The 26,832-nt window shown below is 44.7% G+C and overlaps 1 protein-coding gene across 1 annotated transcript in view; it reads left to right on the top strand.

Moving 5' to 3' along the window:
* Nucleotides 1-26,832, top strand: part of TMEM245 (transmembrane protein 245) — a 186,228-nt gene that overhangs the window by 147,672 nt on the left and 11,724 nt on the right. The window contains 1 exon segment of the mRNA XM_064150356.1: nt 14,711-14,856. Within this exon segment, the coding sequence (XP_064006426.1) occupies nt 14,711-14,856 (146 nt within the window).

Genomic DNA, 26,832 nt, shown 5'->3' with positions numbered 1-26,832 from the left:
TGCTCAATGTCCAAACTTCAGGGTCTCTGCCTGTGGACCCTTTGAGGCTGGAATCTTCCTGGCTTGAGGGGAGATGATAAATCTTCCCAGTTTCTGGGAAAATAGGTTTTCCTCTAACCTTTGTTCTCCTGACGAGGGGCGATCTCTGCCTTTGATGCTGCTGTCTCCTTCTGGATGCTGTGTCCATGGATATCAGCTTGGCAGGATTTCAGGAGCAGGAGAAGAATATCCGTGCTGTCTCTGGCACGGTTCTTCACGGCTAGCAGGCCGTGTGTGTGTGCTGGGAGTCTGAGCTCCATAGGTAAAGCAATGCAAGATCTGGTCCTGGTAGCAACACAGCTTGCAGATGTGCACAGCTGGCTTAGGAGGCTATAGGCTCCTATTATATATATGTGTAGGCTTAAATGAGCTCTGCATCTAAGGTACGCAGGCAGGTAAGCTGCGAATGAATCAAAGCATGAGGGCTGAGCCTCTGAGCAATGGAGCTATGCAGTGGCATCCGAGTGTGTGAGTCTGAGCGGCTGAGCACTGCAGGTGAAGGTCATAGCTATGTCTGAACCATGCAAGTGAGTCAGAGCAGCAGGGCGCTGCAGTGTGGTCCGAGCTGAGCTTCGGGTAGGGTCAGAGCAGCTGTGGGTAGGGCCAGAGAGCTGAGCATGTTGTTTACCTGTGTGTCCCTATTTATTAACTGTGGGCCGAGATTAATGGCCTCTTTGGCTACTAGAATGACTGATCAGGTTGGCAGTAAGCCAAACCTTACCATAATAAGCAGAAGCTACTTGCCTGGACTTTCCCAAATATGGGAATCACATGGATTTGCTCCCGGGAGACATGAGCTGTGTGTGTGGCTTACACAACCTGTTTACAACCAGGGGTCCTGGCAGAAAAACATGTCCAGGCAAGGCAAGGCATAAATAAGCCTCTTTGTGGGCCTACGGGCCCTCCACGACACAGGTATTATGGTGTGAGATAGGATTTGTCAAAATTAATATAGTTTATTACTTTTGATATTCAGGACTATCGCTATTTGCCACAATTTTAATAATAGTTTCTTTGCAATGGTCATGAAATCATTACACATAGGAAAACAGAGACTAGAACACTTAAGAAATAACTTGCAATAATAAAACAAATATTAAACCATTAGAACTGGAAAGAGGATCTTGTGATTGATTATACCACTTGCCCACTAGAGGAACTTGAGAAGCCCTTTTCTGCTTAAGGCAGGAGGTACTTGGATTCGCTTAGAGTTTTACAGCATTTTGCTAAGGGGCTTTGAGTATTTACTCACAAAAGTTATCTCTGGGTTTCCAGGACTATCTACAGTTTCTAGACAGTACTGAAATGCTTTCAGGAGGTTCTGTCAGTATCTTCTTAGCCTCTAAGCCTTGTAGATCTTCCTAAGCTGGAAGAGAGGCAGATGATCTCTGACCTGATCCTGGTTCCTCTTTGACGATTTCTGTCACTTCCAGGGCTCCCAGTCTTGGCAGAAGATTTGCAGATGTGCAGTTTTGGCGTGGATGACTTGCAGATGTGCAGATGGGCATAAAGTCACACTGGCTATGTGAACCTATCACATGAAGGCACCTAATGCCTAAGCCTGGTAAACTGAGACAAGGCAGTTTCCAGGTAGGCAAACACAAAGTATCAGATCTTGTTACTATGTATCAGGCAGAATGTTGCAGAGCACTTCAAGATGCAATGGCAGTGAGGCAGAAGTGCATTGAGGTAGAGCATGTTGTGTTTACCTGCTCATCTCTTTTTATCAGTGTAGCCTGAGTGTGACATCTTTGGCTAAAGATCAGCCAATCAGAATGGCACTTTACCAAAACTGACCATATTAGGTAAAGTCAGGGCTTACTTTTACCTTTTCAGGGCAGAACACAAACAAGTATATAAACACATGAGGTACTCTCTGTTTACAAGTTTGGAAGGCACCAGGCCTTCTGTTTTCCTTTCCCATGGTTGCTTCTCCCATCGGCAGGAGGGACAGCAGAAAACATGTACAGACAAGCCAGGACATGCTTAGGCCTATTTTGGCCTTCCACAACAACAGCAAATTAGTCATGAGACAGCAATATGCCCTTGTAGCGAAGAATGGTATCCTAAGGTACATTAAGAAGAACATGGCCAGCAGGTCAAAGGAGGTTCTTACAGTAAGTTTACAGACAACATCAAACTGGGAGCATGTGTCAATCTTCTGGGGGGTAAGGGGGCTCTGCAGAGGGACCTGGACAGGATGGATAGATGGACACAGTCCAACACCATGAATTTTAACAAGGCCAAGTGCCAGGTTCTACACTTTGACCACAACAACCCTATGTAGCAATACAGGCTGGAGAGCTACAAGGCAGAGAGCACCTAGGGGTACTGTTTGGCAGCTGAACATGACCCAGCAGTGTGCCCAAGTGACTATCAGGAATAGTGTGACCAGCAGGACCAGGGAAGTCATTCTGCCGCTGTACTCAGCATTGGTTAGGCCACACTTTGAATACTGTGTCCAGTTCTGGGCCCCTCAATTTAAGAAAGATGTTGAGGTGCTTGAACATGCCCAGAGAAGGGCAGCAAGGCTGATGAGGGGGCTGTAGCACAAGCCCTACAAGGAGAGGCTGAGGGAGCTGGGGTTGTTCAGTCTGGAGAAGAGAAGGCTCAGGGGAGACCTTATTGCTCTCTACAACTACCTGAAAGGAGTTCGTAGCCCAGTGGGGGTTGGTCTCCTCTCCCAGGCAACCAGTGACAGACAAGAGGACACAGCCTCAAGCTGCACCAGGGCAGGTTTAGGTTGAATGTTAGGAAGAAGTTCTCCACAGAAAGAGTGATTGGCATTGTTCTCAACTCCCCAGTTCAAGAGGGATAGAGATGTGCTAAAGAATGTCCAACAGAGAGCTATAAGGATGATTAAGGAACTAGAACATCTGTTTTATGAGGAGAGGCTGAGAGACCTAGAACTGTTTAGTGTGGAAAAGAGAAGGCTGAGAGGAGCTCTTAATGTTGAAAAACATCTGAAGGGTGGGTGTCAAGAAGATATTAGTCTCTTTTCAGTGGTGTTCTGTAATAGAATGAGAGGCAGTGGATGCAAACCAGAACATGAGATGTTCCACCTCAACATGAGTGTCTCGGTTCTAATTTAAATGTCCAGAGAATCATAGAATCAACCAGGTTGGAAGAGACCTCCAAGATCATGCAGTCCAACCTATCCCCCAGCCCTATCCAGTCATGTAGACCATGGCACTAAGTGCCTCATCCAGTCTTTTCTTGAACACCTCCAGGGACGGTGCCTCCACCACCTCCCTGGGCAGCCCATTCCAATGGCAAATCACCCTCTCTGTCAAGAACTTCCTCCTAACATCCAACCTATACTTCCCCCAGCACAATTTAAGACTCAAATAAATTTGAGAGAACCAATAACAATTTTTTTATAGAGCGCCCTTGTCTCTTCCTTAGTGGCCAGAAGAGTCATGAGCCCAGTGAGCCAGGAACAGTTCACCTTTGTGGTTCCAGTCCAGGTCTGTTTGGGAGATGTGGGCAGCCAAGTCAGCTTGGTGGTTGTGCTGTTGTTCTTCCATGGCTCTGCTCTTCGGGATGTGAGCACTGATGTGTCTGATGTGCAGAAATGTCTTGCCAGAGGTCAGCAGCCCAAATAGGCTTCCCCTTTCTCTGCCAGTCATTTCGCTTCCATTCCTTCAGCCACTCCCACAAGGCATTTGCTACCATCTATGAGTCAGTGTAGATGTAGAGCACTGGCCACTGTTCTCATTCTGCAATGTCCAGGGACAGCTGGATGGCTTTCACCTCAGCAAATTGGCTGGATTCGCCTTCTCCATCTTTTTCCTCTGCAACTCTGCATGTGGGGTTCCAGACAGCAGCCTTCCATCTTTGCTTGCTGCCTACAAGACAGCAGGATCCATCTGTGAACAGAGCAAATCCCTTTTCCTCATCTGGAAGGTCACTGTATGGGGGGGCTTCCTTGGCACGGGTCACTGTCTTCTCTTCTACTGGTTTTCCAAAGTCAGTGCCTCTGGCCAGCTGGCGATGACCTCCACAATGACTGGGTGCTCGAGGGTTCCCATTCTAGCTCTCTGAGTTATTACAGACATCCACTTGCTCCAAGTGGCAACTGTGGCATGATGCGGAGTTGAACCTTTCCCTTTAAACATCCAAGTCAGGACTGGAAGCCTTGGAGCTAAAAGGAGTAGTGACTCCACCCCAATCACCTCAGAAGTGCCTCTAACTCCCTCATAGGCAGCTAGGATTTCCTTCTCTGTGGGGGTGTAATTGGCCTCTGAGCCTTTGTATGCCATGCTCTAGAACTCAAGTGGGTGGCCTTGTGTTTCATCAGGAGCTTTCTGCCATAAGCTCCAGCTAGGACCATTCTCACTGGCTGCTGTATAGAGAATGTTCTTAATCTCTGAGCTGGTTCTAACTGGTCCCAAAGCCTTGGCATGGACCATCTCTCATTTGATCTGGTCGAATGCCACCTGCTGTTCAGGTCCCCACTCCCAAGTTATTTCTCTTTCTTGTAACGTCAAAGAGGGCTTTCACAATTTGGCTGTACCCAGGAATGTGCATCTTCCAAAAGCCCACAAACTCCAGGAAGGATTGTGTCTCCTTCTGGTTAGCGGGTTCCACCATAGTGGCCACCTTATTCAGCACATCCATAGGGATGTGTCATCGGCCGTCCTGCCATCGAAATCCCAGAAACTGTGTTTCTCTGGCAAGCCCTTTCACTTTGCTCCTCTTAATGGCAAAACCAGCATCCAAAAGGATATTAGTGATCTTCTCACCCTTCTTGAAGACCTCCTCTGCTGTCTCACCCCATACAATGATGTCATCAATGAATTGCAGGTGTTCAGGAGCTCCACCCTTCTCCAGTGCAATCTGGATCATGCTGTGGCAGATTGTAGGGCTGTGCTTCCACCCTTGAGGTAGTCTGTTCCAGTGGTACTGGACTCCTCTCCAAGTGAAGGCAAACTTAGGCCTACATTTCTCTGCAATGGGGATGGAGAAAAAGGCATTAGGCCTCCTTCTACTCCAGTTCATACTGGAGCTCTAGCATATCAGGCACAGCTGCGCTGATTGGAGAAGTCACTTCATTCAAGCCTCTGAAGTCCACAGTCAGTCTCCATTCCTCATTCTCCTTTCGCACTGGCCACATCAGGCTGTTGAAGGGTGAGTGACTCTTGCTGATGACAAGCTGCTTCTCCAGGTGGTGAATCAGCGGGTATATGGGCTGCAGGGAGTCTTGATTGGTGCGGCATTGCCTGCGATGAACTATGCAAGAAGCAATGGGTAACTTGACATCCTCCACCTTGTGGATACCAACCACGGAAGGATCATCTGACAAGCCAGGCATGATAAACAGCTGCACTTTATCGTCAGTCTCTACAGCTGTTATCCCAAATGCCCACTTGTCCCCTTTTGGGTCTTTAAAATACCCTTCCCACTGAAAGTCGATTCCCAGGATGCAAGGTGCATCAGGGCCAGTTATTATGATGTGCTTCTCCCACACATTCCCAGTGAGGCTTATCTCACCCTGCAGTACAATCAATTCTTGTGACACACCCCTCCCCCCCCCCCCCCCCCCACCGTGATTCCTGAAATGGCAGTGGCTTCTGTCCTCCTGTGGCTGGAGGGTATCAGAGTGCATAGGTCACCGGTATCTACCAAAGCTCGGTACTTCTCTGCTTCAGAAGTGCCAGGCCATTTCACAAAGACATGCCAATATACTCTGGCGTCCCTGTTCTCCATCTGGCTGGAGACCGGGCACCTCTAATGCTGAGCACTGTGACCACATGAGGCACATGGACCTGAATTACTGGCAGGACCACCCCTTGGGTGAGAGGATTGCCTGGAGGGCACTGGAGCAACCGATCTTCTGGAGGAGTTATTCCCTGTGTTTGCCTCCTGCAGTTCCTTCACTCTGGCCCATAGAGCTGAGGTGGGCTGGCCATGCCATTTGTCCATGTTTTCCCCATGTTCACACAGTGTTCTCCACAGTTAGCCCCTAGATGTCCCCTGTCTGGTTTGGATTGGTCTCCTACGGGGAGGAGAGGGGGTAAGGTGGTGTGCGTTTCTAGCATCTGAGACCTGTACCCATTCAGAGGGTGAAGAGTAATCATCCTCTGCCTTCTGCAGTTCAAAGACAGAGGCCTTCAGCTCATTCATCTCTTGGGTAAGGGTTTCCACAGCTGATATCAGGGCCTTTCTGGAGACACTGTCTTCAAACTGCCTCAGGTCATTAACAAATTCCCAGACAGTTGGAAGATTATTTCGGTCTCTGCCCAAGAGCAGTCCTCCCAGTGTGTGTGCGTATGTGGAAGCGGCACACTGGGTCAATTTCTTTAAGAGGGCAGGCTTCATGTGGACATCATCAGGGTCCAGAGGCATCTGGCCATCTCCATAGATTATCTCTTGTACAGCCATTTGCCTCAGGTGCGTGATCCCCTGTTCCATATTTGTCCACTTAAAAGGATGGAAGATCATGTCATTTTTGGAGGGGCATCTGTATCTCACAGCTGTGAGGAGTCTGGCCCAAAGTGTGGGTGCCATCCAGCCTCCCCAGCTCTTTATCCACACCCCCATCCCTCGACAAGGACCCCAACTGCTTAGCTTCCCTCTGATATAAGTCCACAGTTTCTACTCCTCCATCCCAGCAGCTCAAGACCCAGGCTGAAAGGGATTGCCCATTTGCCCTGGCATACTTCTGCCCTGTCTGCCTGTTTTCCTTCCTGGGCATAGAGCTGATAACTATAACTTCATTACCAGATCCATTTCCAGCTGATACATGTTACTGGGGGGTGCTGGTTCCCACAGAGCTTCCTTCAGCTGGATCCATGTCTGGGAAAGGTCTTGTGTTTAGTGTTTTCATTTGGTGTATGGTTACAGGGGCAAGAGAGAGAGTATCAGGGCTGGTTGTCTGTGGGGACAGAGCTCAGAGTGGGACCTGGGGAGGAGCCTGGGGCAGAGCTGCATTCGGGACAGGGACTGCCACACTGTGGCCTGTCGGACCGGACTGACCACCCACGGCCCCGCAGCTACAGCCACAAGCTCGGCAAACACCAGGTGTACCACCCCTTCCCCTGCTAATCTGTTTACAAAAAGTGATAATGGCCTTGGCCAAGCGCGATTTGCATAACAATGCAATGGAACCCTCCTGAATCACATTTAAATGCAATGCAAAAACTGCTAGAAGGACGAACTTTCCCCAACAATATCTGGAGGTTCTATGTCCCAGCACACATTCTCAGACTTAGAATCATAGAATCAACCAGGTTGGAAGAGACCTCCAAGATCATCCAGTCCAACCTATCACCCAGTCCTAACCAATCAACTAGACCATGGCACTAAGTGCCTCATCCAGTCTTTTCTTGAAGACCCCCAGGGACGGTGCCTCCACTACCTCCCTGGGCAGCCCATTCCAGTGGAAAATCACTCTCTCTGTGAAGAACTTCTTCCTAATATCCAGCCTATACCTACCCTGGCACAACTTGAGACTGTGTCCCCTTGTTCTATTGCTAGTTGCCTGGGAGAAGAGGCCACCCCCCACCTGGCTACAATGCCCCTTCAGGTAGTTGTAGACAGTAATAAGATCACCCCTGAGCCTCCTCTTCTCCAGGCTAAACAGGCCCAGCTCCCTCAACCTCTCCTCATAGGATTTGTGCTCCAGGCCCCTCACCAGCTTTGTTGCCCTTCTCTGGACATGTTCCAGCACCTCAACATCTCTCTTGAATTAAGGGGCCCAGAACTGGACACAGTACTCAAGGTGTGGCCTGACCAGTGCTGAGTACAGGGGAAGAATAACCTTCCTTGTCCTACTGGCCACACTGTTCCTGATGCAGGCCAGGATGCCACTGGCTCTCTTGGCCACCTGGGCATACTGCTGGCTCATCTTCCGCTTACTATCTATCGGTACCCCCAGATCCCTTTGCTCCTGGCTGCTCTCCAGCCACTCAGTCCCCAGCCTGTAGCGCTGTTTGGGGTTGTTGTGGCCAAAGTGCAGAACCTTGCACTTGGCCTTGTTAAATCTCATCCTATTGGCCTCTGCCCACCCATCCAGCCTGTCCAGGTCCCTCTGCAGGGCTCTCCTACCTTCCAACAGATCAACACCTGCTCCTAGCTTGGTGTCATCTGCAAACTGGATGATGGACTCAATGCTCTCGTCCAGATCATCAGTAAAGATATTGAACAAGACTGGGCCCAGCACTGATCCCTGGGGAACACCACTAGTGACTGGCTGCCAACTGGATGTGGCACCATTCACCACCACTCTCTGAGCTCTGCCATCCAGCCAGTTCTTGATCCAGCACAGAGTGAATCTGTCCAAACCATGAGCTGCCAGCTTGGCTAGGAGCTTCTTGTGGCAGACTGTGTCAAAGGCTTTGCTGAAGTCCAAGTAGACTACATCCACAGCCTTCCCCACATTCACCTGGCAGGTAACCTGATCATAAAGGGAGATCAGGTTGGTGAGGCAGGACCTGCCCTTCCTAAACCCATGTTGGCTGGGCCTGATCCCTTGGCTATCCTGTAGGTGCTTTATGATGGCACCCAAGATGACCTGTTCCATGACCTTGCCTGGCACTGAGGTCAGGCTCACAGGTCTGTAGTTTTCTGGCTCCTCCTTATGACCCTTCTTGTGAATGGGTATCACATTGGCCAGCTTCCAGTCTTCAGGGACCTCTCCAGTGAGCCAGGACTGCTGATAAATGATGGAGAGTGGCTTGGCCAGCTCAGCTGCCAGCTCTCTCAGCACCCTAGGGTGGATCCCATCCGGTCCCATGGACTTGTGAGGATCCAAATAATGCAGCAGGTCCCTTACTGCTTCCTCATGGATTAGAGGGGGACTGTACTGGTCCCTGACTCCATCCACCACTTCAGGAGTCCAGCTGTCCTGGAGACAACCTGTCCCACTAGTGAAGATTGAGGCAAAGAAGGTGTTAAGCACCTCTGCCTTTTCCTCATCCTTTGTCACTATGTTCCCCTCTCTATCTAGTAAGGACTGGAGGTTGTCCTTGGCCCTTCTCTTGCCATTCATATATTTAAAGAAACACTTTTTATTTTCCTTGACAGCCATGGCCAGCCTGAGCTCCAAGTGGGCTTTTGCCTCTCTAATTTTTCCTCTACAAGACCTAGCAACTTCCTTGAACTTCTCCTGGGACACTTCCCCTCTTTTCCAAAGGTGATACACTCTCTTTTTAATCTTTAATTCCTTCAGCAGCTCCCTGCCCATCCAGCCTGGCTGCCTCCCTCGTCGGCTCATCTTCCGGCTCAGTGGCACTGCCTGCTCCTGTGCCTTCAGGAGTTCTTTCTTGAAGCAGGTCCAACCTTCCTGGACCCCTTTGTTTCTAAGGGTTATTTCCCAAGGAACTTTCTGAATTAGTTCCTTAAATAGGCTGAAGTCTGCCCTTCGGAAGTCCAGTGTGGAGGTTCTGTTGATGCCCCTCCTGGTTTCTCCATGTATTGAAAACTCTATAATTTCATGGTCACTGGACCCCAGGCAGCCTCCAACCACCACATCCCCTACCAGCCCCTCTCTATTTGTGAGCAGCAGGTCAAGCAGGGCTGCCCCCCTGGTAGGCTCATGTAACAGCTGGGATAGGAAGTTGTCTTCCACACATTGCAGAAACCTTCTAGACTGCTTCTTCTCTGCAGTGTTTAAGTCCCAGCAGATGTCTGGTAGGTTAAAGTCGCCCACCAGAACAAGGGCAGGTGATCTTGAGGCAGCCTCCAGTTGCTTAAAGTGCAATAAATCAACGTCTTCTTCCTGGTTGGGTGGTCTGTAACAGACTCCAACCAGGATATCAGCCTTGTTGGCCTTCGCCTTAAGTCTCACCCATAATGACTCAACTTGATCATCTTTGATTTCTACCTCCATGACATCCAGAGCATCCCTAATATACAGAGCCACTCCCCCACCCTTTCTCCCTTGCCTGTCTCTGCTGAAGAGTCTGTAGCCATTGATTACAGCACTCCAATCATGCGAATCATCCCACCACGTTTCAGTGATGGCGACAATATCATAGTTTTCCTCCAGCACCAGAGCTTCCAGTTCCTCTTGTTTGTTACCCATACTGCGTGCATTAGTGTACATGCACTTCAGCTGGGCTGCTGCTTTTACTCCTAGCTCTAGCCTACCATCCTCAATTCCCTTTGATTTATCCCTGGTGCTGTCATGTTTAACCCCCTCCCCCTTACATTCTAGTTTAAAGCCCTCTCAACAAGCCCAGCCAGCTTATGTGCCAGGGTCCTTCTCCCCTTCTGTGATAGTTGTTTCCCATCTGCTGATTGCAGACCTGTGGCAAGATGAAGTTCCCCAAGATCAAAGAATCCAAAGTTATGTTGGATGCACCAACCTCTGAGCCACTTGTTCATCAAATATGCTTTCCTGTTCTTTTCTGTATTCCAGCCTGTAACTAAGGGTATAGAGGAAAAGATTACCTGTGCCCCTGCTCCCTCAACTGCTTTCCCCAGTGTCTTAAAGTCCCTTTTGATAGCTTTTAGCCCTCTGTTATTAATCTCATCATTCCCTGTCTGTATAACTAATAAGGGATAGTAATCAGAGGGCTGCACTACAGTAGGCAGCCTCCTGGTAACATCCCTGACCCGGGCTCCAGGGAGGCAGCAGACCTCCCTGTGGAAGGGGTCTGGCTGGCATATGGGGCCCTCTGTTCCCTGCAGAAGGGAGTCACCGATAACAATTACCCTCCTCTTTTTCTTCTGGGTACTTGTTCTGATGCGAGGGGGCAACTGATTTGTCTCAGTTGCCCTCCCAGCCGGTGATGCTTCTGCCTGCTCCAGGATCACCTCATCCTCAACCTCTAGTGCCCTATATCTGTTATGCAAGGGCAGCTCGGGATGTGAAGATGGCTGGAAGGGTTTTCCCTTGCCCCTTCTGGCAGGCACCTGCATCCATTCTTCTTGGTTGCTGTGTTCGTCTCCCTCTGGCAAGGGGGACTGCAGAGCATGGTGCTCTGTTTTACATTCCCTTTCAGCCTTTAGGCGTTCCACCTCTCCCTTGAGTTCAGCCACCAGGTTAAGCAGACAATCAATCTGCTCACACTTAATGCAGCCATTGCCTGTGTCGAGTGCCAGGCTCCAGCAGTCCTCACATCCAGACGTCTGGACACCTGCATTCCTACAGGTGGGCTCTGTTTGGGTGCCCACAGTTTTACAAGCATTATACAGCTTGGACCTAGTTCGAACCATGTCTGCTATCCTGAAGGTCCGCTGCGAGTTGTTAGGTGTGGTGGGTTTTTTTGTTTGTTTGTTTTTGGTTGTTTTTTTTTTTCTCAGCAGCGCGTGCTGCGCTCAGCAGAGACAACTAGCTCCTCGTTTAAATCTGCCGCTCGCCAGGCACCGCCCTCTGACTCACCTTCCTGTGAGCACTTAGCGCCTGCTTGCCACTCCCTGCCCCCTTCTGGGCTCCTCAGATCGAGAGAGCCTCAAAAAAGAGGAGAAAAAAGGCTGCGAGAAAGCGCGTTTCAGCTGAGCTAGGCTCGGTCCTGCTCTCCTGCCGAACCAGGCTGTTCCATGTTTCAGAAGCATTCCCAAAAATAGTTAGGTTGCCAACAGAATTCAGAAAATATGCATAGACCTGCATAGGCAAATTCTTAGAATATTCCCAAAACATATCAATCACTATCCAGAAAACATGATAACTTACAAACTTCAAAATCCATGACCTAAACAGCCATCCGAATGCTTGGATTATTAAAACTCTCAGAACATCCAAGAACTACAAAGATATGCCCTAGATGTTGCTTTCAGGCTATTCTATTAGGCCTTATTCCCACAATCCTTTATTTGCTTTAAGAATTTAAGGCAATGTTTCTCATCTTTTTGCAGGGCCCATGCAAAAAGGTAAGCACGTTGCCATCTGTGTCAATTAAGTGGGCTTTGGCCTTTACAACAGGTGATAAACTGATCTCGTGAAAATATCCAAATTCGTTAACCATGATCAAAGCCTTATGATCCATACACATATATAGCCATCATGTCAGTGCTCCTTTCAAATTCTTTCCAAAATTCTGCCATCTGAGCAAGACTTCTGCTCACTTTAAGAAAACAGGCTGATCATCATCAAGATGGTCTCCATCTTAAGGCCTGTGAAGATAAGTGGTCAAACGCACAAGCAAATAAAAAAAACAAATGCAGACATACTCATTGCCTAGGCTAACAGATCCATTGGCCTAGTCTGTATGATGTAATTACAGAAATTTAAAAAAAAAATTCTTTCTGCTATCTTACTTTCCTCTATTCCATTTTCTCCCTCTTTTTTTTTATTTTGTGATCCCAGTGATGCCCAGATATACAGAAAAAAAAACCCAAGAAAAAACATCCCATGATATCCCTATATCCTAAAATCCCAAAATTGTTATATTACAAACCCTTAGCCTTAACTTATCTTACCCTAAAAATCTATCAGCTGAAGGAAATTCAAGAAAAAGCAAAGAAAATTCAAGAAGATAATAGCATGGGGGGAAGGGGAGGCATACTCAACAGCAAATTTTGCCACTTTTGTCCTTGGCCCTCCAGCTCGCCCAGCCCCCAGGCTTTTCAGCTTGTTGTTTCTTTTCTTCCCTCTCCCTCATATGTTTCCTGTCCTTATTCCTTCCTGTGTTAGATCTACTCTGAAAACTTCTAAACTGCTGTTTTTTCTCAGGCACGCTCAAGACAGAAGGCAAAACACGAAGGAAAAAAAAGAAAAAAAGCAGGAGCTAAGCAAATAAACAAGGCTGTGTGACCTATTGAAATGATAATCAGATCCTGTAGCTTATAAACGCAAATTAGCCTAACACTCTGAAACAACTCAGGCAGACCCATAGATTCTTCCCACTGATTTTGTCCCCAATGCATCCATTCCCGGCACTCCCCTGTCCCCATAACATGAACACCGAGAGAAGCAAGGCAACAAGTCTGACTCTCTCCATATTGGCTGCATTCAGCCCTCTAATTTCTGGAGATTCGTCAGGAAACCTTTCGTCTGCGGGTGCGTTTCACTAGGGATGGGGCAGGCATGCTGAGACGGTGTGGGAGATGGTGAAGGGTGGATCTGGATTGCTCGCCGAGCCATAGGAAGTGGGGCGGGGTTCTGGTTTCTCTGACGTGGTCACTCTGTCATCTCTTTTTTCGCTCTGCTTTTCATCCCTCTGTCTCTTCAGTAGTTTTTTCTTTTACCACTTAAGAGCAAGAAGTCTCTGTCCTGCATTGCATGCTGTTGTTGGGGGGGGCGCAGGGGTGCGGTGGGGGAAGCTGCATTCCAGACGATAAAATGGACCCTGGCAATCGTGGAAAGAGATGCCGTAGCACCTGGTAGGTACGCCGCAGCACCCAGAAGATTCGCCACAGCACTTGGTAGATTTGCCGCAACATGCACAGCTGCAGTGCCGAGCCGCGTCACGGCAGTTCCCAAAAATCTTTTCAAACTGAGAAGCTTTCACGGCTTCTGCCACTAAGTGCCTATCGGCAGCCACCATTACGGATGCCGGTCAGGGCGGTTCCTGGTCACGCGCAGCAGCCATTGCACCTGTCGACGGGATTTTTGTCCAATAAGGCAATGATTTACATCTCCCCAGGCGGATTTGAGCATTTGAACAATTTTAACGGCTCTATAATCAGCAGCAACTCAGTCCCAAGCATGTCTCTCCCACATCTGTCCAGCGCTCTGGCACACGCAAAGTCCTCTAGCCTCCTATGCACTCAGCTCACAGAGCTTATTCATGTCTGATGGAGCGTCTCTCTTGGAGAGTAAACACGTCAGCGGGGACAGTGCCGCATCCGTTTCCATAGCGGCCTTACCTGTATCACCGGAGTGCCCAGCCGCGGCTCTGAGATTCCAGTTATCGCCTCCTTCTTTAGGCAATGCCCTCTGGTCTGGTGTCATCGGCTGACATTACTTTTCGATTCGAAAATGTCCGCAGGGTGGTTGGCACATTTGCCAACCTCGGCCTCTTGAGCGCAGTCCTTCCCGCTGCTGGCCTGCCATGGTCTGACCCACATGCCTGATTCACTGTTCCGGTGCCATTTATCGCCGGTGGACCACCGGGGTAAAATGATTCTTTGTTCACCAATATGGTTAGATGGTCATAGTCCGCTTTATTTCCGTGATGCAGAGACTTAATACGCATTCTTGCAAGAGGTGTGCTCCACCAAGATTGGTTACATATAGAGGGTACAGGGTTACATGTAAGGCATGGATAGGGTAATATAACAATCCGAGGGTCAGTCTCAGGGGCTGGCTAACTCTGCCCACCTGCAGCTGGCACTCCACCCCCTGCAGCTGCATGTGGGAGGTGCCACCCAGCGCCTGGTATCTTAACTCCCAAGATGGACTCAAGGATGCTCCCAGCATGGGTTGCTCATGTTTATCATTTTGTGTCCTCTGCTAGCAAGAATCTCTCCAACACTGTGGGAAAAAATAAGCAAAACCAACAACAAAAACCAAAATAACCCAACTAGAATATTGATCTAGGTGTGATTTTGGGAAGAGGCTGAACAGGGCTAAGAGTTTTATTATAACAAGCTGTAATAGTTGAGTCTTTTTTAGAGGAGGGAAGAGCATTATTCTGCTAGCTCTGTGTTTCCATAAATCCAAGCTTGTGGAATAGTATTTTGTGTCTTTCCAATGCAGTTCTGTATCTGAAGAATAGCTACACACTGTATTTCTGAAAAGTATTAATTGCCTTCTAATTTAAAACTCCACTTTGTTATGCAGGTGATTTTTCTGACCACACTGTTCTATCTGTTGAGTTCCAGTGATGAATACTACAAGCCAGTAAAATGGGTGATAAGCCTCACACCTTTGTCTCAGCCAGGCCCCTCCTCAAATATAGTTGGCCAATCTGTTGAGGAAGCAATAAGGTATGTTGTTGATTTCTTGTTCTTTCTAGGAAATTATTTTGTAAATTTCACATTCAACTGTAACTACTTGTAACAGCTCATGTTTCAAAGAGGAGTTGCATGCCTCAAAGGTTTCCAAGAACCTAACATGGTTTTGTGGTTTTATTCTTAAATTTTTTTCCCCTTACTTGTTAAAAGAGCAATTTCATTTGACTTGCCTTTTTAAAGGTAAAATCTTTTTAAGTTTTTAGAGGTCAATGCTGTAGTGGATGCTAGTATTCTATAAAACTGGAATCCTAACCCATGAGGAAGGAGGGTGTCTGTGGCTTCATTGGCATTAATGACTAATGCAGCTCAGAAGGTGCGGATTTGCACTGCAAAATGGTTAAGTGGAGGACCTGACGTCTGTGCTGTACACATTTCAGAGTAATTATCTTGTATTATTTCTAGTCTAATCTTGGGATCTAAGCACCTGTTTGCCACAAGAGTGTATTGGTAAAGAAGAGCAGTGTTAAAACCCAGGATATGGCTTTTCTGGGCTTGGATACTCTGCAAGGAGGATTCTATTAAAGGCAATTTTAACTATATAGGTCTGTGAAATAGGTGACTCAAGATGTTTGTCAGAGTTTTAGAATAGTGACCTGAAAGGAATGAAATATTAGAGAAGCCACAAGAAAATGAGTAGGAAAAAGACAACATGCAACAGTAACTGCAAATATGATGAGAAAAAGCAAGTGTCTGCAGAATGGAATGTGAGGCTACTTCCCATATGGAAGGGAACTTGGTCTGTGTATTCACTCGAGTAGTTTGAATCAATATTTTTTGTTTTGTTTGGAGTATTCTGTACTTGATGCTTTATGTGAATTCCTCAGAATGCTGCTTCTGAAAATCACTGAAGTTCAGAAGTGGTAGAATAGGAGGAAGAGGCTTCATTTGTGTTATTAATTATTTAATAATGAAATTGCTGAAGTCATCAAACTGTGGAAGCATTGCACAACATGAATTCAGCCTCAAAAAATTCATTCATTCAAATTGACTGAAAGAATGGAAAGATCAAGTTACGAATTTTGAAAGTCAACAGTTGTATTCCATTTCCCATCACTCTTGAGCAGTATGTGGCATGTTCACAAAGCTAGAAGTGCATCTAAGAAGTCCTGTCTGGAAGGTGAAGATCCTCCCGGCAAGAGATCCAGTTATATTGTTGCTCATTGACCAAATGACGAGGAAATACTCTTTTTTCCATGTCAGTCACCTCTTGTGCTCCTTTACTTATAATACATTTTGCAAAAAATATGTGAAAACTGGTATACAATCAAGGAAGTCTGTTCTTTTACATCCTTTGCATTTTTGAGAATGAAGAGCAAAGGGGAAAAAGAGAGTAGGGCAATCAGCAAAAGGTTTCTGTCTCTCACAACATCCCTTAACTTGAAGCTGTTCTCCAGTAAGCACCTGTCAAACCAAGACATCTTCTCGTTGCATTTTCTCTCATCAGAACTCTGTTGTGACTTTTATAAATATATTTTCTACAACTCCCTTGGGTGATGATTTTGCAAAGATGGTGACAGTTCCTTGTCCACACAAACTGATTTATGAGCTGTGCTAAGAACAGTTTTCCAGCTTACTTTGAGCCAAGTGTTCGATCTGACTGTTTCTGTCACAATACCTAACATGTTAAATTTGTATTTTACTGAGAATTAAAAAAAAAAAAAAAGTGATGCAGTGATAGAGACAATGCAGAAGTTTTAAAGAAGCTGAAGGGAATGCAAGACATACCTGCTGCAATCTGTGGGATGAAGTGTCCTCCCAGCCTTAGGTAGAAAGTCTGTTCATCCAGGACAGAAGGGTGGCAAAATGCCAGGAGCACATATCAACTGGGCTTCCCCAGGTTCAAGTCATGCCATTCCTGAAATGAGAGCTTGTTTTCCTAGCCTAGTGGCATGTAGGCAGATCTGTAAATGACATAAGATCACTTGAAGGCACCCAAAATAAAGAAATTACATTGGGGAACACCCAGCATTCTTACTGGTGTTTTGCCTTTGCTGTTGTTTGGTTTTGGTTTGTTTTTTTTTTAATGCTTTATTGCCCAGTTTTGAAAATAACTCTTCATAAAACAGCTACAAGGGACCGTGGATGAAGCACTTCTTTCTGGTAGAACTGTAGTGTTCTGCTTTTCCAAAACTGTCCCTCTGATATCTTTTCTTGATGTGTTGCTACTCTTTCTTTGTTGCCACAGTGTCTGGCTTCATCTTTGTGTTGGTTCTAGTTTAAGCTTCCTAGACCCCAATAGCCTAACAAAACAATACAAGGATGCCTTTCCTTCTCCCTTCTTTGGAAAGAAAAGAATTAGATGTAGAGAGTGAAAAGGGGTGAAAAACCCCCAAAATAGTCTTGCTTTGATTTGGAGGTTGAAAGAAAAAAATTTAAAAATAAATAAAAGGTATTTAAGGTAAGGGGAGTTACAGTAAGGTACAGGGAAGGGAAACAAGGTGCAAAATATATATACAACCAGATTGATGGCAATGGATGGAGGTAGATTCAGGAGGTGTTTGTCCCACCATGTGGTAGGGTGGCCATGTGGAAAAAGCAGAAGCAGCAGGAACCAGGGTCCTGCTGGCAGGCAAGCAACTCGAAAAGAGAAAGAAACAGGAAGTTCCTCTATTTTTATAGGTGGTTTAGACAGGAAGCAGGAGTGGGCTAACCATTGCACCTGCAGTCAAGTTCAGATCACCCCCAGGAGGGTTAACCCTTTACAATCTCCAAGAATCTCTTGCTCTTAATCCTTAAACACCCAGAGGAAAGGGAGTGATAAAAGAAAAAACCTTTGCTCAGAGTGGAGCAGGTCTGGGAACATAGTGCATATTTTCTAGGCGTTTCCCAGGATAGTGAACCAAAGGACGGAGCCAAAATCAGACGGTGTCCTGCTGCTGGCTTGGTCTTTCTTTGTGTTGTGAATGTGGTTGTTTGCAATCTGGGCATTTTCCTATGCTCAATATATTTGCCCCAGTAGATGGACTTGCCCCAGTTCTCATAGGTAAGTCCTGCCAGCCTACAGACAATCCTCCAGGAAACCAACAAACTTTGGACTATAGAATAACCATGGTTTTGCAAACTGTTCATAAATCAGTTTTCATGGTTTTGAGTAACTTTGGTGAAACCATTCCTATCATTTTAGAGTAATCACGTATGTCTGCTTTGTTGTCCTGTACTGCCTTTATTTCTCCTGGTTACGTCTTGAGGAAGGTAGCATGTAATCTGGGGGGGAGAGGGATAATCAATATTTGTGTGATTGATTCCTTAAAAAACCTTGGAGGAAAATCACTGTCAAAGGCATATGTGATCACAGGAGTTTCTGTCTGAATTATGAAGTAAAAGCGCTACTTCAAATAAGGCAACTAATGCAAAATTCACGATGCCAGATTCCATGCAAGAGTTTCATGTGCCATTGCCTGCAAATGTGGTGGGAAATAAAAGTTTAGGAAAATGTTAGTAACTCTCAATACTGCTAATGCCTCAGGAGCAAAATAGCTTCTGTTCTTCAGTAGCTTCAGTCTGTCATGCCCAAGTGGTTTATCTGTTTCTTTTTCTTTGGTTTTTAATCAGTCTCAGGTCTTTCTCACTCCAGTGTTAACTTTCTTGCTATTTCTTCTTCTTGATTAATGATTGTGATGGTTTGGGTGTTACCCTCCCCCCCCACACTTTAGAAATACCCAACTAGACTCAGCTGGCTTTGGGAATATAAATGAAGCCATTTATTTACAGCTAGAACAATATACAAGCAGCTATTTACAGTATATACAGTTATATATAGAAATACACAAGGTAAAATGTAATACAGAAACACAACTCCCCTCCCAGAAACCTGAGTCCCCAGGAGGGGCTCTCAACCACCCCTCACCTTTCCCCCTGCCCCTCTCAACCTTACCCCAGTCCTAAGGAAGAATGGAGGTTCAGCCAAGAGGTTAAGAAGCAAAGGTGAGTGGAAGGTGAGGTTAGGGAGATGCAGCTCAGTCAGAGCCCAGCCAGAGAGTGACAAAGATGGTGAGAGTGTTATCTAATGTTTACTTTCTTCTTCAGCAAGACTCTGAGGGGATTAGACATCTCCATTGTTTTCCTTTCACAGCCTATGATCCAGTTCTTCGCACCAAAACATTCTACCCTGCTTTTAACTAGCACAATCATTTATTTGCCATTCTGCCTTCTGTCCCACCTGCCATTCTCTCCTATTTTGTTTGGTTGGGTTTTTTGAGGGGGTAGGGGCAGGAGGTGTGACTTTTGGTTTATAAGTTTATTGTTGTGGGCCGGTGTAGTTTGGATTGATTCCTTGTTTGTTTGGTTTTGTTGTTGTTGTTGCTTCTTTTGTGTGTGGTTTGTTTTGGTGTTGTGTTTAATTTTTTCCCTATTTTTCATGTTACATAAGTGGATATCAGCACAAACCTAGGATGAATTATGAAGGTAGTGTTGTGTGTCATGTGTGAGTGTCTCCATTGACTAGCAGTGTATTGTAATAACCTGTAAATAAAATTAATAAAATTTCACTGAAACTCCTGATATTCAGCAACAGGAACCAGTGGAGAAAGGGAAATATGGAGGAGACTGGTGACTGGCAGAAGGGTTATGCCAGAGGAGGTTGAGCTGCAGGAATTCTTTTGGCAGCCTTCTCAGTTGATTACTGATTCACTTGGAGGTATTTAATTGGCCAAGGCAGGAATTATAAAAAATTAGTTATTTTATTTTCCCAAAAGCCTGTCCCCAAACTCTATACCTTTTACCCATGAAATGGGAAGGTGATGCTCTTCTTGTCACATTTTTTTTTATCTGAATAAAGTGGTAATTCTCCAACTGACAGGTGTCCAAAGTAGTAGCATGCATGCCTTTGCTTGAACCATTTTCCTTTCCCTGAGCAGCATGTTGTTCTCTTCCTGAATGCACCATACCCTTCCTCCCTGAAGCTCCCATTCAGCTTGCTCTGGTGGGGATATTGCACATTACTAAGTTGCACGTTGTCACGGCCTCAGTGCAATTTAGTGTGTGCGATACTTTCACATGAGTGCATGCACACGGGTATGGCTGCAGCTTAAAGCTACTGCAGCCTGCAGTTTGGTAGGGCCTAATTATGTTAGGAAATAGTCTTAAATCCAGATCAGTATTTTGAGTGATGCCTTGAAACACATTAGTGGAAGTTTGTTCTATAATGCCAGGAAGAAGAGTATTGTTTGTTTTCAATTTGAGAAGAATTACCATTATTTTCTTCATCTGCCATGTACAACTCAAATTTGATGAGATTTTTCATTCTACAAAATTCAAATGTTTCTAAAGAGGAAACAGTAATGATATCCTTAATGGAAATTTGCTCAAAGTCAGAGAAATTTTATATGAAGATAACCTATAATGCCTTGATGGCTGTCATGTCGTAGGTCCATACTGTTTTTCTTTAAACTTCTATTTATTAACATTTAAAGAGATCTGAAATGAGCTGCCATGCAAGCAAGCAAACAAACACACTCATCTTATCTCTTTAAGCATCTGTCTGATTTGCTATGGCCTCCCAGCAGTAATGATGGAGAATATGAGATGGTGATACAATTTCCATGGAAAACAATAATCTTTCAGCATATTGAACTAATGCTTAGAAGAAACAAAGTGTGTGATCTTTTTTATTTTACTGCAACATTAATGTCTTTCAGAATAATTTTTCAAAGACAGCTACTAAGTGATCATGTTTTGACTGAATTTTTGCACGCAATGTATGTTCTTTAGTATCAAGAGTATCTCTTGCAGAAATCTTTTGTCACAGGAATGCATTTAACAGGATCTTTATAGGCAATTCTACAAGATTTTGTGGTGTGTGTTATGAGGTGGGAAAATAGAATTGAAAATTATTCTGTCTTAATGGAATAAGTTCCTAGTTGAAAAAATGGGAATGGCAGAACTTTTAAAATTTTATTACATGGAAGAAAGGAAAGCTTCAGTTGAGTTACTAGGGAAAAAATGTAGAATATAGTCTATAAATCTGTGAGAGATGCTGCAATGTTGCAGTATGTTTGTAGAACCAAACTGACAGTAGTTGTAACCAGATTATCCTAATGGGATAGATAATAACATTTATTGGCTGATTGGTTTAGTTGCAATAACCACATGACTTGCTCATATCACTGTTTTAATCTTAAATACTCTCCTATATGCAAAACAAAACAAAAGAATGTTTCTTCATCTGTATTCCATTTTTTCTTTTATATAAAAAAGCTTCTTACTGAGCACAGCTGTCTATGTATTACTTTATGTTCGCATGATTAAAAAAATCTATTGAAAGAGTAACTAAAAAGAAAGTTCAAAGAACACTTCAGAAACTAACTAATTTGATCATGCTTTATCTGTACTCCTTTTCTAAATTTACTTGAAACTATGAAAAATGTGCATTATTGTATATAAAATTTGGGTCAGGCACGTCACAAAGTGTAGAAACTTTATGGCTTACTACCCCTATCATGAGATTATGTAAATTACTGATCTGATGCTGAAACAAACTGTTCAGTTTTCTGTGTTGTGCAGACTGTCATAGTATATTTTCATACAAATTGACAGATTATCGAGGCCTTCCTTCTTTTGTATCAGCCAGTGCCAATATTCTGGTATTAGTTTCTTTCATATTCCAGATGGCACATAGTGTACCTGCTAACAGGGTTTCATTTTGTGCATTTTTATAGTTTGCAATTTCATGACTATCCATTTTGCTTAAGACTGAATCTATTTGCAAACACAAAGATGATGTGGGTTGTTGTGTGTGTGTGTGCACACGTTTAAACACACAGGCAGATTTACACGCTGCTCTTAAGAACAATGTAACTCCATTATATCTTAGTAGTAGTTTAATTGCATGCGGCTCTTTCACAATTAGGCGTACACAGTGCTTTTTATACAACACCAACTTTTTTGAACAGTTATTTCTATGTCAAAGATAACAGTTTCTATTGGATTGAGAGTTTAGTTGTATGTGATGTATGAGAGTATGTGATGAAGACTGCATCAGTAAAAATGGCAACAGTTAATTTTGTCTGAAATTCAGCTCAAAGCAGTGAGATCTTTTCCTCTTTGCTTTTAGGGTAGGCCTTGTAGCTAACTGGGAGGGATGGAAGGATAAGTGTTGCTGAATTATTTAATTCAGGGAATTAATTCAGGGAAGAAGAGATCTTCTATTGGACATTCCTAAAAATAAAAGGATTATAAGAGAATTATTTTTAGTATAACATATTGCAAGATTATGTATTTGCATATCTTACAATTCTTTATAACAATATATATTGCCACCTTAAATACACATATAACTTTTAGATTTCTGCTATTTTAAATACATATTTATTTTAACATAAGAAGGTAGGATGAAGGCTGATATAAAACTTTGGTATTTCCTGACATTTCAAAGATTTAACATCACAGCTTTTACTTTTTGTGATTTTGTCATATTAAGTTAAATTTTAAGGTCAGTGCATTATTTATTCTCTTCACCAACACAAACAATCAAAATACCATTTTTTCTATGGTTGTGATTGATAATGTTATAATAGTAATGATCAAAACAAGCTTGGCAATACTTAATAGAAGGCTGCAATGGATCTCAGTCTTTGAGTTGTTAGCTGGAATTTTTCAGGCTACAGTGTAAGTAAAAAAAATACATCCTTTTACACATTTCATGTACAGCACCAGTGCATGCTAACAGCTAAGAAAAGTTTCAGTAAGACTAAAAGACTGCTTATCTGAACAGGTAAGTAACAAAGGCCACAGAAACAATCATTCAAAAAGCTGAAGTTTTAGCTAAATGAACAGGTTGGGGCTGACCTGTTGGAGAGCAGCTCTGAGGAAAAAGACCTAGGAGTCCTGCTAGACAAAAGGGATAATCATGAACCATCAGGGTGCCCTTGTGGCCAAGAAGGCCAATGATATCCTGGGATGCATTAAGAGGAGTGTGACCAGTAGCTTAAGGGAGGTTCTCCTCCCCCTCTACTCTGTGCTGGTGAGTCTTCACCTGTAGTGCTGTGTCTGGTTCTGGGCACCACAGGTCAAGGACAAAGAACTACTGCAGAGAGTCCAGTGTAGGGCCACTAAGATTATTAGAGGACTGGAACAGTCTTTCCATCATATCAGGAAAGGCTGAGAGCTGTGTCTTTGTGGCTTGGAAAAGAGGCTGAGGATCTTATTGCTTACAAGTATCTAAAGACTTGCTGTCAGGAAGACAAGGCTAGACTCTTCTCAGTACTCCCCAGTGACACGACAAGAGGTAATGGGCATGAACTTGAACATAGGAAGGTCCATCTAAACATGAGAAAGAACTTCTTTACTTTGAAGGTGGCAGAGCACTGGAACAGGCTGCCCAGAAAAATTATGTAATTTCTGTCTCTGGAGACTTTCAAGGCTCACCTGGATGTGTTCCTATGTGATCTGTTTTAGGTGATCCATGTCTGGCAAGGGTGTTGGACTTGATCTTTAAAGATCACTTTGAACCTCTACTGTTCCATGACTCTGTGAAAACAAAAGGCTCATAAACTTTAGGAGATAGAAATAGACCTAAATGGCTGGGCTTCATGCATCTGTTCAAAGCTCCACAATATGCTGCTAAACCAGAGTACCATTTTTCCTATGCAGCCGGAGCAAGAAGCACTTGAGAGGCTGGTAGATAACAAGGAGTACTCAGCAACAAGGCTGCTGCTGTCAGGTGTTGCAGGAAGGAGGTGAAGTGATGCTGTGTTGTTTGTTGCTATGAAGGTAAATGGAGGAAGTCACATTGTAAAACCCTTGTGCATGAGCTGCATCAGAATCCCTGGAAATTACAGTAACTGTAGAAGGTATTGTTGAAGAAACAGACAAAATAGAAGCAGCAAAAGGTCAATAGCAAATTGCTAAGAGTTGTGGTGAAGGAACAAACAGCCCCTAAACAAGCCAAAAACAAGTCCAGTACAAATCCTGGCTTGTTCAGGCAGTATAACCCTCTCCCACTTCCAGAGTCCAGGAGAGAACGCAGGAAAAAGATAAAGGACCAGGCATCAACTGCCTGATAAACAAGGGCCTGCCTAGACATGTTTTGCTCATGTCCACACCTTGTAGTAAACAAGGTGCACACACCTGGCCTATATTTGCCTTGTGGAAGGCTCATGCCTTTGCCAAATATGGTCAAGGTCTGGCTTAATGCCAGTCTATTGGCTAATTCCTCTGTGTACTGCAATTGCCAATGGCCACATTCATTCTCAGGCATATGATAAATACAAGCCAGATTGTAAACAAGGTGCTTTGTACCTTGTTGTCTTGTGTACCCAGGGTCTTTTCTATGCCTCAGTTTACCTGGGAGAAGCACAAGTGCCCAGTGTGTCACCCATAGGGAAGAAATCCTTTACCAAAAGCTGCCAGGAACCACTGCTACCAGCCTTGATGTGTTGCAAGGAACAGCTCACTGACTTTGAGGTTCTTGGTTTCACCAAGAACCCTGCTGGCAGGCAACAGCTGCCTAGACCATTGTGCTAGTTTGAAGCTAGCTGGAATATTTTGGTGAGAAGAATGAGATTGTAGGCTGTGAAAAGGAAACAATGGTGAGGTCTGCTACTGCATGGTGCAGAAAGGTGTAAGCACCAGGTGAGCTGAACACTCTCAGTGAGCTGTGTCACTGCAACTCACAGTTACAGCCTGCAAGCAAAAGGTGCTTCGCACCCAGGCATTGACACAGATTCAGTGCATCAAGTGAATCAGGACACTGCCCAAGAGCCTGAGACCCAAACAGCCTATGAGCCCTGGGAAACTCTGAAAACCTCTGTGCAGAGCCCTGGAGCAGCCAAGAGAGGCAGCAGTGCCCTGTGAACTGGGAGAAATCCACTGGCAGCTAGCTGCCACTTTGCTTTGTGTTTAAACCTGGTACAGCATATACTGCATTCTCTGCATAAGTGCAGCCCCAGAAAAATTCTGGAGACACTAATCTGTGAGTAATTTCTCTAAAGCCTCTCTGTAAAAGGTTCCTGCTCTGTACTGTACCTAGCTGCCACTGCTTGGCAGTAAGGAGCCTCTTGAGTCTCCCTCTAAAGGCAAGCAACATATTGTAATGCAAATATCTTTCCAAGTTTACTGTTTGCATTTTTCTGGTTTTGCTTAATTTGTTTTAAATGGTTTAATACTGCCCACATACTGTAGATATCCTTTTGAGCACTGTGACAGATTATGCAAAATTAATAATCTGTATTAATTTTGATATCCAGGTGAAGATTGTTAATATCTATGAAAACTGTTTATTAACATTAAAACTCACCAGAAAACTTACTCACAAGGTTCAAAAGCACATGGTTTGTAAATTCATACACGCAGGCAAAACTAGATGTCTTATTTCTTAAAGTGGCAAATGCAAGCATACTGGAAGAGAAGATTCTCATAGTTGATTATACCACATGTGATTAATTATACCACTTATCCACTAGAGGACACAGGAAGCTCCTTTCTGCTTATGGCAGAAGGCAATGAGTGAGTTACAAAAGGCTTCTAAGTATTTACTCACAAAATATTATCAGACATTATACAAAGCATGTGGATGGGTTGCTGTCAGAGTTTCCCAGGCTCTTTTCTCAGGAAGCTGGGAGTCTATAGCATAGTCTCTGACCTGGTTCCTCTTGGTTCCAGATCCAGCAGGAGCCTCACAGAGGGGCAGGCAGGATGCAATGTGATGTGCAGTCTTGGTGCAATGTCACGCTGTCTATGCAGGCTGATCACATACAAGCATTTAGAGCCTTTTCCTAGTTAACTCGAAGCAGGCAGTTTCCAGGCAATTTCAGGATGTAATGAGGCAGCAGCACACTATGCTACCTGCTCATCCCTTTTTATCAATACCAGCCCGAGGTTAATGGGGCTTTGGACATAGATTAGCCAATCAGAATGCAGAATGGCACTTTTCCAAGCTTGACCATATTAGGTGAAGCCAGGGCTTTTGTTTTTCTTTTGTGTGGTTGCTTCCCCCAGCACATGCCAGAATCCTTAGACTCAATGGCCTCAGGTCCTTTGTCCTCTTTCCTGCAGTTGCTTCTCCCCACAGCAGAAGCAAGGAGTGCAGAAAAACATGCCTGGGCAAGCCAGAGCCTGGATAAGCCCATTTTTGGCCTATGAGGTCTACCGTGACACTGTTGTCACAGACCAAACAGTGGACTCATGGTGGTTCATTGGTGTGATCTCAAAGTGCAAACAGAGCTGTGATGGGTTAGGGCAGATTCCTCCCTCAATAGAATAAATTCACTACAACTCAGAGTTTGAAAAGTCAAAAAGAATGAAATTGTGGGGTTTTTTACAGTTTAAACTACATGTAATAGTATAAGGAGAATAAGCTACCACAGAATATAATAACCTTAAAGAAGATGGAGACAGGGTCAAGCAGTGGCAAAGCAGCAACCAAAGCGGTGGCAGAAGATAGCAGCAGGCACAGCAGAAGCAGCGGAGAGGAAGATACAAGCTGTGCTTCCAGAAATAAAGCTTTTGATGCTCCAATGAAATTCTATTAACTTATCCATTGTTGTAATTTTATGGCCTGCCCCTGAAATGTTTATCTTTCTCTTCAGAGACTCCAAAACTCTTTCACTTCTAGGTTTCTTTGTTCCAAATTTTTCTGTGTTTGAGCTAGGAATCTAGCTCAAATGGCTACAGCAGGCAACTCAGGCTGAGGGGGTTTACTTTGATTAGCAGTAAAACTTTATTGTTTGGCCATAAGAGGTAGAGAAGAGTGAGAGGAGAAAGGGGAAAAGAGGAAAAGGTGAAGAGGTCTATAGCTACCAACAGGGCAAGGGTCCCAGAGTTCAGTCCTGCTGGTCCTTCTGTTCTTGTGGCTGTAGCCTTCTTTCTTCTTGTTGCTGGAAAAGACCTCTTCTACTGTTGTTGTTGAGAAAGAGGAGAGCATGCTAGAGCTCATTTGTTGCTAGGGAGATGTCTTTTGTATTCTACTTCACACCTGCTGATGACCAAACTTTGTCTCTCTCCACCCCTGAT

Source organism: Pogoniulus pusillus, chromosome 10, assembly GCF_015220805.1.
Source record: "Pogoniulus pusillus isolate bPogPus1 chromosome 10, bPogPus1.pri, whole genome shotgun sequence".
NCBI lineage: Eukaryota > Metazoa > Chordata > Aves > Piciformes > Lybiidae > Pogoniulus > Pogoniulus pusillus.
Note: the sequence above shows the minus strand (reverse complement) of the source record. Positions and strands in the feature narration are given on the sequence as shown.